Source organism: Protomyctophum bolini, assembly GCF_963924005.1.
Source record: "Protomyctophum bolini genome assembly, chromosome: 13".
NCBI classification, from domain to species: Eukaryota; Metazoa; Chordata; class Actinopteri; order Myctophiformes; family Myctophidae; genus Protomyctophum; species Protomyctophum bolini.
The window spans coordinates 39,031,493-39,049,894 of NC_137874.1; the positions used below are offsets into that span (position 1 = coordinate 39,031,493).

Sequence of the window (18,402 nt, forward strand, 5' to 3'; positions counted from 1 at the left end):
AGAGCAGTTTTGAAGGAGCCAAGGGATTCACATGTCTTAATGACTGTTGGTAGGGCGTTCCACATTTTGGTCGCATAGGAGCGAAAAGAATTTAGTCCCTTGTTTGTGCCGAATCTGGGTTGTACATGGTTTGTTGCACTCCCTCTGGTGTTGTGGGTGTGGACTTCGTTTACATTAAGGAAGTATTTAGACAGGTACATGGGTATCTTGGTGGTGTATCTAATCTTGTGGACCAGACCCATTGCAAGATGCTGTACTCTGTCGTCGACCCTAAGCCATCCCAGCCTGTCAAAGTGGGCAGGGGTGAGGTGGGTTCGGGGGGTGAGGCCAAGTAGGAGCCTGACCAGTTTGTTTTGGGAGGTCTGGAGCCTTGTTTTAAGGGCCTTTGAGGTGCTGTGGTACCAGGAGGTGGATGCATAGTCAAAGAAACCTTGTACAAGGGCTCCTGTTAAGGTCTTCAAGGTGTTTTTGTCGACCAGTGAGGAGATCCTGTAGAGGAATCTTGTTCTTTGATTGACTTTTTTGATTACGTTGGTGGCCATCTTATCACCGGAAAGATTGGCCTCCAGGATGGAACCTAGGTAGGTAATTTGATCCTTCCGTGTGATAATATCATCACCAACTCTAACCAAGAAGCCATCTGCCTTTTTGAGATTACTATTTGATCCGAAGAGAATGGATTCAGTTTTTCCCAGGTGTAAGGATAGTTTGTTATCAGCGAGCCAGGTGCAGATTCTACCGAGTTCAGAGCTGAGGGTCTTTTCAACCTGCAGTTTGTTCCTGTCCGAGACCAGCAGTGCTGAGTCGTCTGCGAACAGGAACAAGTTGCAGTCACAAGCTGAAGTCATGTCGTTTACATATATTAGGAACAGTAAAGGCCCTAGTATGCTTCCTTGTGGGACGCCACAGCTCACTGGGAGGGGGGGGGACAGTGTTCCGTTCACTTCCACCATCTGTTCTCTCCCCTCCAGGTAGGATTGCATCCAGCTCACTGATGTGCTATCAAAACCAATAGCTTTAAGCTTGTTAACCAGTATGGAGTGGTTCACGGTGTCAAAAGCCTTTTGGAGGTCCAGCATGACCATGCCGCAGTATTTTCCAGCATCCACCTCGTGTTTGATGTGGTCGCTCAAATAGAGAAGGCATGTGTCAGTGGAGTGGGATGTTCTGAAACCAGATTGGAACTCGTACAACAATTTATTAGTGGCAAGATACTTTTCAACCTGTTCATAGACTATTTTTTCCATCACTTTCGAGATGGAGCTTAGAATAGAAATAGGGCGGTAGTTGCCGGGTTCTAATTTGCTCCCTTTTTTGTACAGGGGGGTTACTTTGGCCAGTTTAAAATCTCTGGGGACCTGTCCTTGTTTGATGGAGAGGTTAACTATGTGGGTGATGACTGGAGCTATGGAAATGGCTGAGTCTCTGAGAAATTTGGAGGGAATATTGTCATGGCCAGTGGCCTTGTGGGGTTGGAGGGCACTCAGTTTCTTAAGTACCTCCTCAGTTGTTACCATTGTCATTTTAAAATCATCTTTACAAACACCTAGGTTTTTGTAGAAGCCTTTGATGTGCTCTACACCAAAACGCCCAGAGTGGGAGGGCAGTTTGTTAACCAGCATTGTTGCAATGTTTGTAAAGAAGATGTTCAAGTGATTGGCTACATCAACCTTGTCAGTGATGAGGGTGTTATTTGATTTGATGTTTATGTTAGTAAACCTGGTTTTAAGTTTCTGACCACAGCCTAGTTGGTTATTTAGTAGCTTCCAGAGCTCCCGAGGATTGTTTTTGATTTCCTCGGCTTTATCATTGATAAAGTTACTTTTGGCTGATTTGGTCATGGCAATTACACCGTTTCTTAGCTTGTTACATTGGGTTTTAAGGATGCACAGTTTGGTTTGGAGATCACTGTCGAAGCGCTTAGCTAGCTTGGACTTGCATTTAAGAAGTTCAGAGCATTTGTTGTCTCTGGCTTTCATTGCAGTCAGTATGTCCGAATTCATCCATGGCTCCGAGCGGGTTTTGACCCTGATGGTTCTCAGAGGAGCCATGTTGTTTAGTACTGTTGTAAATTTGGTTTTAAAGCCAAGCCATGCTTCTTCGACTAGTGAGCTCCTGAGCACATCGGACCAATCCAGTCTCTCCAGTTCTAGGTTAAAGGCCTCACTAGAGTAGGTTTTGAGGTCCCTAGATATGACTGTTTTGTGACAGTCAAATTTTAGTTTCTGTATTTTGCGGGTACAGAAAATCATAAAATGATCACTGAGCCCACATACAATAACCCCTTTCTTGGAGATTCTGGATTTGTCCGAGGTCAGAATGAGATCAATGACAGTTTGAGTAGAATCACACACTCTTGTGGGTTGGGTAATTAGCTGGCTGAAACCATGCAGATCACAGAGCCGACTAAACGATTTAAACACAGGCACTTCCTTACGATGCATGTCCGTATTCCAGTCGCCAATCAGGATTTTCTCTACAGATTCCTCCCCAGCTAAGCACCCCTCAAGAATATCATAGAACCCGTGCTGATCAGGCGGTCTATAGACGGTGCCAACTAGTACTGATTTAGCATTTTTGAAAATTAATTCAACCCACACAGTTTCAATTTCATCATGCTGTAATTCAGTACGAGTAACATATTCAGTGTCTTTGTGAATATACATGCACACGCCACCACCATGCCTGTTTCTGTCGTTCCTAATGACAGTATAGTTTTCTATTTCTATCTCTGGGTCCTTAGTGGACTCGTCAAGCTTAGTTTCAGAAAAACACAGGATGTTTGCCTTACCGTTTTGAAATAGATGTCTGATCTCTGCCAGTTTGCGACTGAGGCTATTCACATTCAAATGAAACAGATGAAGGCCGTTGGTTTCGACGATTGTGTTAATTTCGTCTGTGTTGAAATAGTCTGAGGTGTGAATGTGGATGGGCGGTGGAATTTCCGTGGCTGAGGTGTGAGTGGGGAGGGGCGGTGGAATGTCAATGCCATTGTCCTCAGTAGTCCTGGATTGACTGTGCATGTCAGGACATGTCCTGCACATGTCAATGCCATTGTCCTCAGTAGTCCTGGATTGACTGTGCATGTCAGGACATGTCCTGCACATGTCAATGCCATTGTCCTCAGTAGTCCTGGATTGACTGGGGGTGTGGGGGAGGGGGGGGTGTTCCTCGGTTTCGATCACAGCCGGGTTGGTTTCAGCAAACATAACGCCCGCGGTGAAATAAGGGGGTCCGCTGGCGTTGGTTGTATGCTGTGGGGGAGAGGCTGGAGGTTCCCAGGCTGATCTTGGAGTTGCGTCCGTGGTCAAGTCCATGGAGGCGGCGCTCTGGAAGCCGTGGCGCGTTGCGATGGAAACGGCTGTGGCTTGCGGAAGTACCTCTTGCTGTAGGAGCAGTCTCGCTTGTGAGACCGCTTGTGATCGTGTAACCGGTCCAGGATTGAAATGAATGTCTCCCGATAGCAACAGGCATAAAATAATCACAGTTCTGCGATCCATTTTGCCAGTCGGGGGCTTGTACTTGCGATTCGGGTTCGCTGTTAACAGGCCATGAATCGCCGCCGACCCAAAAGAAATGTGTTTGCATTCCAAACCATTTAGGAGGAAATAGTCGCTGTGAAACTCAAACTCCTCTGCTTCGTTTCCGTATCGTTCCATCTCTTCTTGGTGTAAACTCCATGTTGAATTAAAGCATGCGTCCGTAATCCATAGGATGAAGAATAGGTAAAAGGCGGAACAAGTTGAAAACATAGCTACCGGTTCTTGGTTGGAGAGAGCTCCTGGGAATGCATGCATGCATGCTCTCTCTCTCTCTCTCTCTCTCTCTCTCTCTCTCTCTCTCTCTCTCTCCCTCTCTCTCTCGACGACATAGAATCTCAAGTCTCAGGTCTAGGTTAACCAAATTAAAAATCATGTTACTGCACCTTTGGAATGGGGACAGCAGGTCAGCAGGGGTCAGCAGGTCGTGACGATCATTTGGATTAATTTCCTGCTTCCTGTGTATGGTCCTTTCATTCAATAAGGTGGAGCTGAACAGGAAGTACCGCATGCATGACATCCTGACGCAGCAGACGGTGGAGACGTCTCTGTACATCAACGCTCGCACCGTGTTCAAGCGCTGCTCGCTCCCTAGGGGGCGCTATGTCATCATCCCCTCCACCTTCAGGCCGCTGACGCTGGGAGAGTTCATGCTGCGCGTCTTCACCGACGTCGACTCTGGATGCAGGTACTTATGGGGCCTCTTTAATAATAATAACAATAATAATAATAATAATAATAATAACAATAATAATAATAATAATAATAATAATGACAATAATAATAATAATAATAATAATAATAATAACAATGACAATAATAATAATAACAACAATAACAGCAACAACAACAACAATAATAACAATAATAATAATTAAATTGTACACATACTACACCTAATAATACAACTAATAATAATAATCATACTAATAATACATTTTATTCACAACACACTTTTCATTTGAAACAAATTTCAAAGTGCTACATGGCACAAAAAAGTATATACAAATGTAAGATGTAAGTGACATGAGAAGTGTAAAAGTTTTAAAAGACGCATAGAGGCATCGGACCAGTGCATACAGTAGGCAAAAGCCTTGTTAAAAAGAAAAAGTTTTTTTCCTAAAAGTCCCCTTTTAAAATAGTGAAATAAAGTGAAATATACTTCCGCATTGTCATCAGGATCCGAGCAGCACTGTTCTGAATTTACTGGAGCTTCTGGATGCTCGTATAGGGATCCCGATGAGAAGTGCGTTGCAGTCCTACAGTATATAGCCTCGGTACCCAGGCTCTTATTTTCGTTCACAGTCGTCTCAAAAAGAAAAGCCTCTGGCGTAGGAACCCCACTTCTGTTATCTACCGGGGGAGAGTCGGAGGGGTGAACAGATAGGATCCAAAGCCTGTTTTCGACCGGCACCCGCCCCTCTAGACCTGAACCCACACAGGCTGGGCCAGGCTACAGTATAGTATTAGTCCAGCCTTGAGGACAGTGTGGGGGACAGACGGAGCTGGGATATGTTTCTGAGGTGGAAAGAAAGAGGTTTTTGCACAGGTGTTTAATGTGGGAATCTTAAGGTCTGCATGGTGATCGAGGGTCCATTTCAATTAACACCCATGTTGGTGACTACAGGTGAGAGGGTGAGGTTCTGGCCAGGTATATTGGGGATGGGTGAGAGGGTGAGGTTCTGGCCACAGGTATATTGGGGATGGGTGAGAGGGTGAGGTTCTGGCCAGGTATATTGGGGATGGCCCAGACCTCGTGTGGGGCGCCGATGAGAACATGCCTTCCGTTTTGGGGCTGTTAAGTTGCAGGAAGTCGTGTTTAATCCAGCCCTGTACGTCCTCAAGGCAGCCGGCCAGTGTGGACGATGGTGGCCGCCGCAGTATTCGCTCACTCTTCAGGTAACGCTGAAGAATGTAGCGTTAACAATGTGAGGTCATTCCATGTCGGCTGATGCACTATTGCGCTTATTTTTGTGTCTTCATAAGTAGTGTTGTAGTACTCGAGACCAGTCTCGAATCCACATTTTCATTTCCGGTCTCGCCCATAATTTCTCGACTCGGTCTCGGACCAAAGCACTCGCGACTCTTCCCCCACCAAGTCCAATTGAGTCACGAGTCAGAACGCAATGAAATCATTTCATTATTATGGGCCGCGCCTGTGAAAATATACGCTTGTGTAAGTCGCCCCTCAACTTCTCCGCACGTCCAAAATAAACGCACGCCTCTCATTGAGGATGAATTACTAGGCGTGTCAGTCACTCCCCGTCTGAAAAGACCTTTAGAGTGACATTACATCATGACTGTTCTCTCACAGGGCGCTAAGCTAACAGATGATAAAGTGACATTACAGATGACTGTTCTCTCACAGGGAGCTAACAGATGATAAAGTGACATTACATATGACTGTTCTCTCACAGGGAGCTGACAGATGATAAAGTGACATTACATATGACTGTTCTCTCACAGGGAGCTGACAGATGATAAAGTGACATTACAGATGACTGTTCTCTCACAGGGAGCTGACAGATGATAAAGTGACATTACATTATGACTGTTCTCTCACAGGGAGCTGACAGATGATAAAGTGACATTACATTATGACTGTTCTCTCACAGGGAGCTGACAGATGATAAAGTGACATTACATATGACTGTTCTCTCACAGGGAGCTGACAGATGATAAAGTGACATTACATATGACTGTTCTCTCGCAGGGAGCTGACAGATGATAAAGTGACATTACATATGACTGTTCTCTCACAGGGAGCTGACAGACGATAAGCCTGCCATAAAGTGCTGGAGTGCGTTCCTTGGTTACCCTCAGATGGTGACGCACGTCTACATCCATGCAGCCGAGGGACTGGAGAAGCAAGACAACGCCGGTAACAAACCACTCTAGTATACACGTATTAGTATAGTCTAGATACATATATTATGATCCATTGAACCACTATAGTTGTTCAATATTGGTTGATTTTTGATTCCTCATGCACTGAAGGAAGCATGAGGTCAGTCCGTTGCTCTCCCCAGGTTGGCAGAGGGAGTGTATAGAGCCCAGGGTTACACTAGATAATTGACACTGGGTGAAAAAATGGGTTACAAAATCATGGAGGAAAACAAAAGACTATAGTCTCAACCTATTTAACCACTTGAACCCTATACTTAGTTGACCGGAGTCCCACAAGTGTCTGTACTAGGCCCCCTCCTGATCCCCGTGACATGAGTTCATTCCCAGAGTTATTACGGGGGTCGTTGAAATGAAAACCCACAGCTTTGCGTGTCCCCTATCAGGCGCCGACCCCTACGTGGTCATCTACTGCGAGGGGAAGTCGGTGCGCTCCACCACCCATCCCGACACTCTGGAGCCAGAGTTTGCAACCAGAGCCATCTTCTACAGGAAGAAACCACGGAAACCAATCACAATAGAGGTAAGATGCAATAAACCAATCACCATAGAGGTAAGATGCAATAAACCAATCACCATAGAGGTAAGATGCAATGAGAGAAACTAATAAACCAATCACCATAGAGGTAAGATGCAATGAGAGGAACTAATAAACCAATCACCATAGAGGTAAGATGCAACGGAGGAGAGGAACTAAGAACCAAGTACCAAGTAACAGGAGCAAAAAAAACCCTATCCCTATAGTTCTCCACTCCGCTAACTCTCTCGTTTTTTACCTCTCTAAATGTTTCCCGGCCGTTCGTCTCGTCTTCGTCTCGCCTCGCCTCCCGCCAGGTGTGGAACAGCAACGCCGTGAAGGACCAGTTCATGGGCCAGGTGACGCTGGCGGCCACGGTCAAGGACTCCACGGACCCCCAGAGGCTGAAGCTGAGGAAGAGGGGCACGCGCATGGCCGAGGAGATGCCGGGGACCATCAGCCTGAGGGTGGTCACCTCCACGCAGCTCACCGCCATGTGAACGCACGCAGCACCGCGTCTCATCCTTCAGTGTGCGAGGCTCAGCGACTGGCTGCACACAGTCAGTAGCAATGCAACGGCTACAGATAGTTAGGGAAAGTTAGACACATTTGAGACCAATCTGAAAAATAGATGCTTACCGATAGCTTTCTTCACACAATGTGTGTTCATAAACGTAATGCGGGCACATTCTTCAAAATGTCATTCATGCTTTAAGTAGCATGTGACGGGTCAAACTGGTCGTTTTTAGCCCAAGCAGTGTTTTTAGTGCAAAAACTAAAGTTTTGCAATGGATTCAGAATCATGAATACCTTGTAGTTTGACACGTCACATGGTACTGTAAGCAGAATGACATTTTGTAAAAAAAAAAGAAAAGCCTGCATAGGTTGTTAATTAATGGAACCCCAACTTTCAGCAGCTGTCACAAAGTTTCAAAAGGCTTGGAACAAATTGAGAGGTGAGAGTAGACACCTTTAAGAACACATTTTGTGAAGAAAGCTATTGGTAAGCATTTATTTTGCAGATTGGTCACAAATGGTCTAAGTTCCCCCAACTAAAAGTTATTCTGTAACTATTGGCTGTGCAAATTGGATGAGTGAAATGAATACAGATTTGAGGCCAAGGGGGGGAAAAGGAATCACAGAAAACTACGTAGAGGAAGCAGCACACGTGCAGCTCCAACGCAATCATTTATTAAGACCACCGTAAATAAAAAACAAATCAGCTGATTTGATTTCCATTATTTAATCCCTGTATCGGTCGATTAACCATTAAAACACACATGCTCTGGAAATGCACAAGGCCACACCCACCTGACCACTTAAAGTTAAATGGTCAGAGAAGAATATTTGTCGCATCTTGACAGGTTGTGAACCTTAGTGTAGATGGTGCTATTTTTTTGGAAAATTTGACCTATACAACGACCCATATCTATCCATCTGTAATAATGGCATGCGACAGTGGGTTGATGGTGGAGTTAATAAATGATTCCACTGGGGCGGCGACAAGTGGGCGGCTATTTTTAAACCCCCCGGGCCACAGGAGGACATTTGGAGGGGGTTCCTTCCATCCGTGGGACGATAATAATATGACAAAGAAGATGTATTAATGTTTTGTGCTAAATGTACTGAATCAGTTGCACTGTGACTGCAGAGATATAGCAGAGGGATATATGTATGATGACCAAAGAGGGACTTACAGTATGTTATGGAATAACTATCTCTTAGGATTTGACATGCTGTGCAACATCTTACGGCCAAACTACACCAGGATTTAGTTTTTGAAAGCGCGCATACACGTATGGGACGTATACGCACAAACCAGTGTTGTTTTTGGCAGCAAGTTTTTATTTTAGTTTTAGTCATTGTCTTTTGAATAGTTTACATTTAGTTTTAGTCACATTTTAGTCACCTGGAATGTTTTAGTGTTAGTTTTAGTCGACTAAAGTGTAAAAAGACTTGTGCCTTTTACTTGTACTGGATCTCTTGTCCACTATAGTCCCTTCCTAACATTTTAGTCTAGTTTTATTTGTTGACGAAATTGTCGACATATTTCGTTTTAGTCATCATAGCTTAGTTTTCATTTAGTTTCCATTTAGTTTTCGTCAGTGAAAAAAGGTAGTCGACGAAGATTTTTCCTGGCACAAACGCACTTATCCATGTCATGATCCAGGCCTATTTTAAAGTCTGCATGTACGGTGCTCACGTATGCGCATATTACAAATGCGCGCGCTTGGTGTAGCTTGGCCGTTATTACGTTGACATCTTGTACGACTGTCGAATATTTCCGCATACAATATCTTGTACTATACAACACTCTAGGTGTACTGCGGTGACATTTAGGGTGACACCGTTACAAATACAAGTGCCTGTATTGTCGCTCCCATCAAGTGCTGAGGAACGAATGGATTGTGTTTACGATGTTTTGTATTTCTTCTTTGTAGTTGCAGGAGTTAGCTTTCCAACCGTTATGTAAAAGGACATGCCACAACTTCCACATCCTTCTACAGTTTAGACTAGAGGGAATACAAGAGCGCTCGCACCCAAAACACGCTCGCCCCGGGGCAAATACTGTAAGAGAACCTCGGGAACTGTTGCTACCAGCTATTCCGCAATGTAACCTCAGTCAAACCATGCCTAAACCTAACCATATTCCTGAACATAACCTCAGTCAAACCATGCCTAAAACTACCCATATTCCTGAACATAACCTCAGTCAAACCATGCCTAAACCTAACCATATTCCTGAAAATAACCTCAGTCAAACCATGCCTAAACCTAACCTTATTCCTGAACATAACCTCAGTCAAACCATGCCTAAACCTAACCTTATTCCTGAACATAACCTCAGTCAAACCATGCCTAAACCTAACCTTATTCCTGAACATAACCTCAGTCAAACCATGCCTAAACCTAACCTTATTCCTGAACATAACCTCAGTCAAACCATGCCTAAACCAAACCTTATTCCTGAACATAACCTCAGTCAAACCATGCCTAAACCTAACCATATTCCTGAACATAACCTCAGTCAAACCATGCCTAAACCTAACCATATTCCTGAACATAACCTCAGTCAAACCATGCCTAAACCTAACCTTATTCCTGTACGTATTAAACCTCAGTAAAACTATGCCTAAACCTAACCATATTCCTGAACGTAACCTCAGTAAAACTATGCCTAAACCAAACCTTATTCCAGTACGTATTAAACCTCAGTAAAACTATGCCTAAACCTAACCATGTTCCTGAACGTAACCTCAGTAAAACAATGCCCAAACCTAAACTAAACCTAAATCCCTAACTTTAATGTAACCTCAGTTAAACCCGTTGGGGACAAGTGTGTTTTGGGGGTGTTGAGCGCTTTGTTTCCGGTTCCCTCTATAGTTACTTAAACCAGGTTTTATCGCATTTTGTCAGCAATTGCAGGAGCACCTCTTCACACTAAGCAATTTTACAGTCAGATTATGTTACTTTTTTTTCATGACTTACTGTATAAACAAACATTCCGTACAGCTTCTTGTGAAGATATGATGTCGTTTTATCATTAATTAATATGCACACACGCACATTTCCATACAAACTGCTGTCGAGTGATGTCGTTTTCCATTCCAGTATTATTCTTATTATTATGACAATCACACAACGTTGTGTTTGCTAAATGTTTGTATTCAACTTGTTTTTGGTCATATCTGTAATGAATGTATTTTTTCTTTTTGTAAATTTCAGACATTTGTTTTCATTGTTGTGTGATTTATTTTTCTTAGACGGTTTGCAAAGTTGGGTCACGGGGGGTTCTAGAAGGGGCAAAAGTAAAATGGGTTGGTAGCGGCCTTAGGTAGGTAGATAGATAGACAAAATATATTTGAGATTGGTAGGGGGGCTTCAGCATAATTTGGTGGGTCCTTGACATGGAAAATTGTTTGAGAACCACCAGCTTTAGATCAGGGGTCCTTGACCCCTAGGGGGTCCTCAGAGTTTCTACAAGGGGGGACCACCAAATCTGTGTGTCAAGTTGTTGAACCCTAGAGCATCCCTATTCTGAGGAGAACTTTGGCCAAACTGGCGCGGCAGTGGATCAGGGATGGGAACCGCAAGGTTCGAACCAGTTAGTGTCGAAGTGTCGTTGAGCAAGACGCTGAACCCCTTATTGCTCCCGATGTGCAGGTTGGTGCCTTGCATGGTTTCCGCCGACATCGATGTGTGAATGTGTGTGTGAACGGGTGAATGTAATGCACAATCTCTGTAAAGCGCCTTGGATAAAGGTGCTATATGAATGCACCATTTGACAAATATTGCAAGCTATCTACAAGCTCACAACGCCTCGTGACTCGTGAGCTTGTACGTCGGCAATTTTCAGCAAAAAGGTTTGGTTTATAGAGGGGGGAAAAAAAGAGTAGTAGTAAAGTAAAGTTTACAAAAGTACGGACTGTTTAAGAGGTTAAATATCTTAAACACTAATTATGCCAATGATCGTGTATACACGTCTTTAGAATCAAAACCAAGGGGTGCCTTAATTGGACATGAGAAATGGTGAAATCTTTGCCTCATCTGCGTGACACTCCGACACGTCTAAACGTTGTAGTGAGTATAGGTCCCAGTGGTGGAGAAATTACTCGCAATTCAAAATGTACTTGAGTAAAAGTACAGAGGTTTATAAAAAGTAAACATACTCATTATGCAGACATGTCAGAATAGTGCTGAAGTGATTCATGTATGTTTTGTAATAGCAATCAAAAATAGTAACAGTAAAAGTACAAATAACATTTGTCTCTGAGATGTAGTGGAGTAGAAGTAAAAGTACTGAAAATTAGAAATACGCAAGTAAAAAGAAAATAGCTCAAAATTGTACTTAAGTAAATGTACTTAAGTTTCCACCACTGGGGGGGGTCAACAGATAAGGGGGTCCCTGCTTCATCTCTCTCTCAGCTAGGGGTCGTCGACCTGAATGAAACATTAAATAAATCAAACAGACAGACATGCAGCACACATGACGATGATTACGATGATTATGATGATGATGGGGCACCAAAGTCTGACAGTTTTCTTCTTCTTTTTTTTTGTATCTTTTTTGTATTTTTTATTATTATTTCAGTCCAGTTCCCAAAACTGCAATATTTTTCGTTTTGTTTGTTTTTTTTACACTCAAGACACAGCCATGCACAATTCAAAGATTCAAAAAGTCCTATTGCTTCATCAAACCACAATTAAAAATAGTTTTTATCCAAAACCTCAATAGTTCCCCAACGTCCGTCCGTCCACTTCTCGTCTGTGTCCTTTTTATCCAACGATGGGGGAGGAGGTGGGCGGAGGAGGGGGGCGGGTGGGCGGTAAGGGGGGGGGGTCTGTTCTGCTGAGGTATGCCGGATGGATCAGCAGTCTCTTTTTATTTTACAAACCTAAGACAATAATAATAAGAGCAATAATAATAATAATAACAACAATTGATAATAATTTAAAAAAAAGAAACATCTTTTTGTCTTTGTTCCATTCTCTTTGATACACATTATTCATTAATTAATAATTAGAGGAATTCTCTCTTCTTTTTTTTCTCCTTCTCCACGCCACATGTACATGTTTTAACACATTCAGAAGATAAGCAGGAGGAGGAATGTACAGGATGGAATAAGAGCCGTTTCTCTCTCTCTGTCCCGCCCAATGTTCATCTTTGTGCTCACAGTTCCACACCTGTACAGAGGGGGGGGTAAGGGGTGTGGCCATGGGGCGGGGCAGGTCAGCGTGTGTGTGTGTGTGTGTGGGGGGACGGATAACGCCAGGGCTCCACTGGGTGTGTCGCGTCTCCGTCGCGTCCTGCTCGTGTCATGACATCGTCAACGTCACGCTAGAGGTACTCCACCGCAGGCTTTTGAAAACTGCGCGTCAGCAACATTCTTTTATGTTGCTGTCAACGTGTGCGTGCGTCAAAAAACGAACCGGGGCAATTTTTTAGTCACAACACGCAGCACAACACGACGCTGACGGAGACGCGACGCAGACTCGCCCAGTGGAGCCCTGGCTTAAGTGTCCCCTCGCTCGCAGGCCTTACTGCGAGCTGCTAATAGCTGCTAATAAGCAATAATACTGTATGTCCAAAAAAACTGTGACACATAGGGGCCGCAATCTGCATTCAAAGATGTTCCTATAGAAGCTTTGTCATTGGTTGAAAAAAATAACCTGGTCGCAATGACTAACCAGGAAGCAGACGGGAGCGTTCGTTCTACCCATTGCTGGCTGTCTGAATATACCAAAAAAATATAAAAGTAAAAAGGTCATTAAAATGTTGACATATTATTGCTTATAGCAGCTATATACAGTAACCCCTGACTCATGCTTTGTCGGCCGAACGTGCTGAAAAATTGCCAATTTATGAGCTTCACAATGCGATTATGTCCGTCCGTAGTGTCGACAGTAGTGTCGACACAAGTGCTTGGTTCCTTATACGTCTGGGGGAGGAGGGGGGGGGGGGGGGGGGGCTTGGTGTTTTTGACGGTCAACCCCAGCAGGGTGCAAAACTTTGTACAGATACATACCATATAGCGACCTGAATATTGTCATTTTTAAGTTACATATTTGCTTAAAAAAAGAAGAGACAAAAGAAAAAACAAAACATAAAAAGTCATATTTACATAACATACATACATACAATATTCTAACAATCTCTTAAACTATTGGAGGATGAAATACAATGTGTTGGATTTTTTTCTCAGGGTTTTTTGTCCCAGTTTTTCATGCACAAGCATCCTGCAAGTGTTGAAGTCACTCCTCCTGAACCACGTACACTGGACTTTATTGTTTTCTTATTTTTTTCCTTAAAGCAGCTACCGTGCACATCAGGCCACATGGGGGCGCCGTACAAAGTATACCGGCAGTTCAGTGCAGATTGAGGTAGCCCCCACTCCCCCCCCCCCCCCCTCCCTCCCTCCCTCCCCCACAACGGTCCTACTCCTATAACGAATGACACACACACACACACATACACACACACACTGCACACACGCAGCCACGCACACACAAAGACTCAGGCACACGCAAGGAGGCCACATGGAAAATACATTACTAAGCTATCAAACACAGAAGTTTACAGCTTACTTATGTACACAGAGAGAGAGAGAGAGAGAGAGAGAACTTGCTGTTTTCTATGAGATAGACCAACCCACATGATCGTCAACCTTAAGGCTCTTCAAAAGGCAGCGTACAATCGTGTAATGGCACAAAGAAACAAACACACACTCGTGTCATAATGCACCACTCGTAGCAGCGGAGGTGGGAGGGGAGGGGAGGGGGGGGGATAGGGGGGGCTGAAGTATAGCATTCTCTCACAGTCTGCACACAAATCAACAGACAGACGGACGTATACTCAACGCAACGCGACCAACATTTAAGAACACGTACCAAGGAGATCACCGCAGGTCGACACACACACACACACACACACACACACAGTACCATAAAGAAGACTGGATTCAGGAACGGAGTAAACTAAACATCAGTATTATTACTGTACACTTAAATGTTGGGGGGAGAAGAGGAGATAATAATTATATTTACAGTGTTGTCCTCATGGACATGCAGGCCATATAGAGAGACGTGGATATAATGGTAGAAATTCACAGATATACATCGTTTACTTTACGGGGATCATAAGAACATTGTCAAGGCAATAATTATGACCCCTGAGCGTTAGGGTCAGGGTGACCCCTGAGTGTTAGGGTCAGGGTCAGGGTGACCCCTGAGCGTTAGGGTCAGGGTCAGGGTGACCCCTGAGCATTGATGCTTTTAAAGGACCACGTTTGTTCACCCAAGTTTTCGTCTTAAACCCAAACCACACCAAAGTCTCGGGTCGGGACAGTTTTTAACACAATCCCCGCACAAAAAATGTAGCCTATGTTCTTGTTCATTGTGGGGAAGCGACACCGCCAAAATACGTAGGCTATACGTTATTTCAGTTGTATACTAAACGTGTTTGATCTGATCTATAGTGGAAAGGCTACTCACATTAGCTTCAGATGGCTATCTGTTGTTAGCCATAAGACTGCGCCGTCGAGATTGCATGTGCACACGCATGCACACCACGGAGAGCGCCCTGGATTAGGAGAGACGAGGCATTCTTTCTGCAGCGGATAAACGGGCAGTAAACGGGACCGCGCATGACCGAAGACGGCGAAGAGCGAAGCGTACGGCGGCCTTGGGAGTCCCACAAACAAAAGGAAAAGGATAACATTTCGGAATATTCTTTTCTCGTCTGGTATCATTGAGGATTCCCTAGTACGTGTACACACGTCATTGCAACCCGTCGGTTGGATTGCTTATGACATGTGAACACGTCGGATGGACGGAACCTGTTAAAAACCCTTTTGTCCCGACCCGACCCTTTGGTGTGGTTTGGGCTTTATATAATTGGCGATTGTGGAAAGATGAAAATGCCTTTTTTGTTATATACTGTACTTTGCCTGCGCCCTGCGGAAGTGTTCAAAAAGAGTTACAGTTATCTGGAAGGTATTTCTTAAAGCCCCCCAGACTTTATAACATTCTTTAACATCATTATAGTCATCACAATTTTTAAGGTTCTTTGTTGAATTATTATTTTCAACAGTGACCGCATGGAGAGCCTCTAATATATGCTGTGTTTTCCCAGTGCTAAATCAATGGCAGCGTGCTGGTAGGATGGAAACGTGTTGTGTTGCATCCTTATGCAACACACTGTGCTGGTAGGATGGAAACATGTTGTGTTGCATCCTTATGCAACACACTGTGCTGCATAAGCTTTAGAGACGGGCAGTGGTGGGAAGTAACTAAGTAGTTTTACTAGTACTTACATACAATCTTGAGGTATTTGTACTTCACCATTTCCAATTTCCAGTACTTTTACCTCTACTTTACTCCACTACAATTATTTGAAAACTTTAGTTACTAGTTAAGTTTGGAGATTTAAATTTTGATCAGAGAACATACATTTACCACTTCAACCCTATACATTTCGGCCATTTGAAAAAAAGCCGATCTACAAGCTCACGAGCTTGTATAGATCTGCTATTTTCCAATAGATGTTGTATACATTTTAACTTGTGAAATGGCACATTCTGCACAATGAGTACTTTTACTTCTAGTACTTTAAGTACATTTTAATGCCGATACTTTTGTACCTTTACTACCCAAGTACATTTTCAATTCCGTACTTTTACTTGTAACGAAGTAGTTCTAAATGGCCATATTGGTACTTTTACTTAAGGTAAAACAAATGAGTAATTTTTCCACCACTGGTAACTAATTTAGACTTTTTGTCATACGACAAAAAAAACATAGCTGTTTTAAAAAGAGGCCACTTTTGGAAAAAAATGTCCAGTTTTGGGACATCCAGCTTTTGAAGGGGACAAGTTTTTTTTTTTTAAGGACAAACAGCAACGACTCCAAACCTGTAAAACACACTTTCACAGTAACGTGCGGTCCATCCATCCATTCATCAGGTTTTGCATTTCCATGTTTCAAACATTTTGATATTAAACCGGACCCATAATAAACCAACCATGTTATGGTTTAACCCATTCTGACCGGGAACCCGTTCTGGTGTCAGCATCATGTTATGCTTTAGCTATTGAAAAATAGCAGATCTACAAGCTCATAGCGCGCCACCGAGTGGCGCGCTATGAGCTTGTAGGTCTGCTATTTTTGAAAAATCGAAGAACGACTGACATTTTTCAGAATCTGATCTCAGGTCAGAATGGGTTCATCAGACCAGTGTGTGTCCAGTGGAAACCTCGTATGAATCTGATCTCAGGTCAGAATGGGTTAATCAGACCAGTGTGTGTCCAGTGGAAACCTCGTATGAATCTGATCTCAGGTCAGAATGGGTTAATCAGACCAGTGTGTGTCCAGTGGAAACCTCGTATGAATCTGATCTCAGGTCAGAATGGGTTAAACCGACCCATAATAAACCACCATGTTATGGTTTAAAAGTAAGAAGAAATTATGTTATACACGTGACGCCATGAGGCCCAAAGAAAACCCTCCTCTTCTCACTCCGTCGGACGGTGAAGATATAAAAAAAAGGGGGCATTTTGATTCAGATATAAATCACAAAGGGTTCAAAGAATCGTTTTGGAAAATTGTAATTATACAGTCAATTTAGGTTTCAGCAATAAATAAATAGATTACCCTAACACTACACATGTCACCACACATTTTAAGGTATCCCTGCCCCCCGCCCCCCATTTAACCACACACACACACACACACACACACACACACACACACACACACAGTAACATGGTTAATTCTATCCATTTCTATCTCCCGAGAGTGTTGCGGATGGAACCCAAAAGGGTTCATTTGGGTGGCGGATATCCTCCTATAAACCCTCGTGCGAGTTAAATTAACAGGATTTAGCATCGGTTGCCAAATCCAGTAAAAGTCATGCAGGTTCAGGGGGTTGGTTCCCTCCATCCATCCAGAGTGTCTCTCTCTCTCTCTCTCTCTCTGTGTGTCTCCGTTTCATCAGTATGTTAAGCTCAGATGCAGGTGTGTAGCTTAAGGTAAAGTAGGTGGATGGATGACGGTGGTGGCGTCTCGTATTAGAAGGTTTGGGGGGGGGGATGTGTTCCGTAGGCTGGGATGACAAGGTTCTAAGGTCAATGCATCAACAAGTTCACCTAAGTCCATGTATAAGTCCCTCCTCCTCCACGTATAAGTCCCTCCTCCTCCACGTATAAGTCCCTCCTCCTGCTCCTCCTCAATGTCTTTCCATGCTCTTCTTCTTCTCACTGAGATTCAAGTTCTTTACCTCCATTTTTTTGAGGGGCGGGGGAGGTGGAGCTCCTCCTCCTCCTCCTCCTCCTCCTCCTTCCGAAACAAGGGGAGGTTAATATTAGTATTATGACACATAAAGATGTGCGCGTATATTCTGCGCATGCACGCACACGCGCACACACACACACACACGCATTCACAATCACTCACACAAACATACGTACACGCAACGTGCGCACTTGTGATGGAGCTGCTGCTGCTTTAAAGGTTGTATACAGTTACAGTAGAGCGAGCTGGAGGGGCGAGCGAGGAGGCTAGGATGCTTCCAGCAGCGTTTGTTGTTTTTCTTTTTTGGGGGGGGGGGGGAGAGAGGATCCCCCCCCCCTGGTGTCCATCCCATGTCTGAGGCCTTTAGAGCGGGGAGGGGGTGTGTTGTCCTTGTGCTGCAGTTATTTTTTGTTTGGTTTTTTTTGCACAATCGCCCCTGTTTGCACTGCGGATGACAGTTTATTCCTCCCCACCCCCAACACACACACACACACACACACACATATGCCCAGTCCTCCCCCTAATTAACACACACACACACACACACACACCAGGGAGTACAGGGTAGCGACCTCACGTATGTACAATACGTACGTATGTATACGTAAGGGGGGGTGTGTCTTGTCTTTCTTCTAGCGGCTGCTGTTCTTTATG

The 18,402-nt window shown here is 44.0% G+C and overlaps 2 protein-coding genes across 4 annotated transcripts in view; one reads left to right on the plus strand and one right to left on the minus strand.

The window, feature by feature from the left end:
- Nucleotides 1-9,113, plus strand: part of LOC308327309 (calpain-5-like) — a 35,327-nt gene extending 26,214 nt beyond the window's left edge. For 2 of the 3 annotated variants that reach the window (XM_080780632.1, XM_080780631.1), the window contains exons 10-13: nucleotides 4,025-4,227; nucleotides 6,302-6,420; nucleotides 6,830-6,966; nucleotides 7,278-9,113. In XM_080780632.1, the coding sequence (XP_080636758.1) occupies nucleotides 4,025-4,227; nucleotides 6,302-6,420; nucleotides 6,830-6,966; nucleotides 7,278-7,460 (642 nt within the window). In that variant the 3' untranslated portion in view covers nucleotides 7,461-9,113. The remainder of the gene's footprint in view (nucleotides 1-4,024; nucleotides 4,228-6,301; nucleotides 6,421-6,829; nucleotides 6,967-7,277) is intronic. The other variant, XR_013965182.1, reaches the window with a different exon arrangement.
- Nucleotides 9,114-16,926: 7,813 nt separating this feature from the next.
- Nucleotides 16,927-18,402, minus strand: part of LOC308327312 (serine/threonine-protein kinase PAK 3) — a 94,441-nt gene continuing 92,965 nt past the window's right edge. Inside the window, exon 16 of the mRNA XM_080780635.1 lies at nucleotides 16,927-18,402. This exon is cut by the window's right edge and continues 68 nt beyond it. Within this exon, the coding sequence (XP_080636761.1) occupies nucleotides 18,381-18,402 (22 nt within the window). The 3' untranslated portion in view covers nucleotides 16,927-18,380.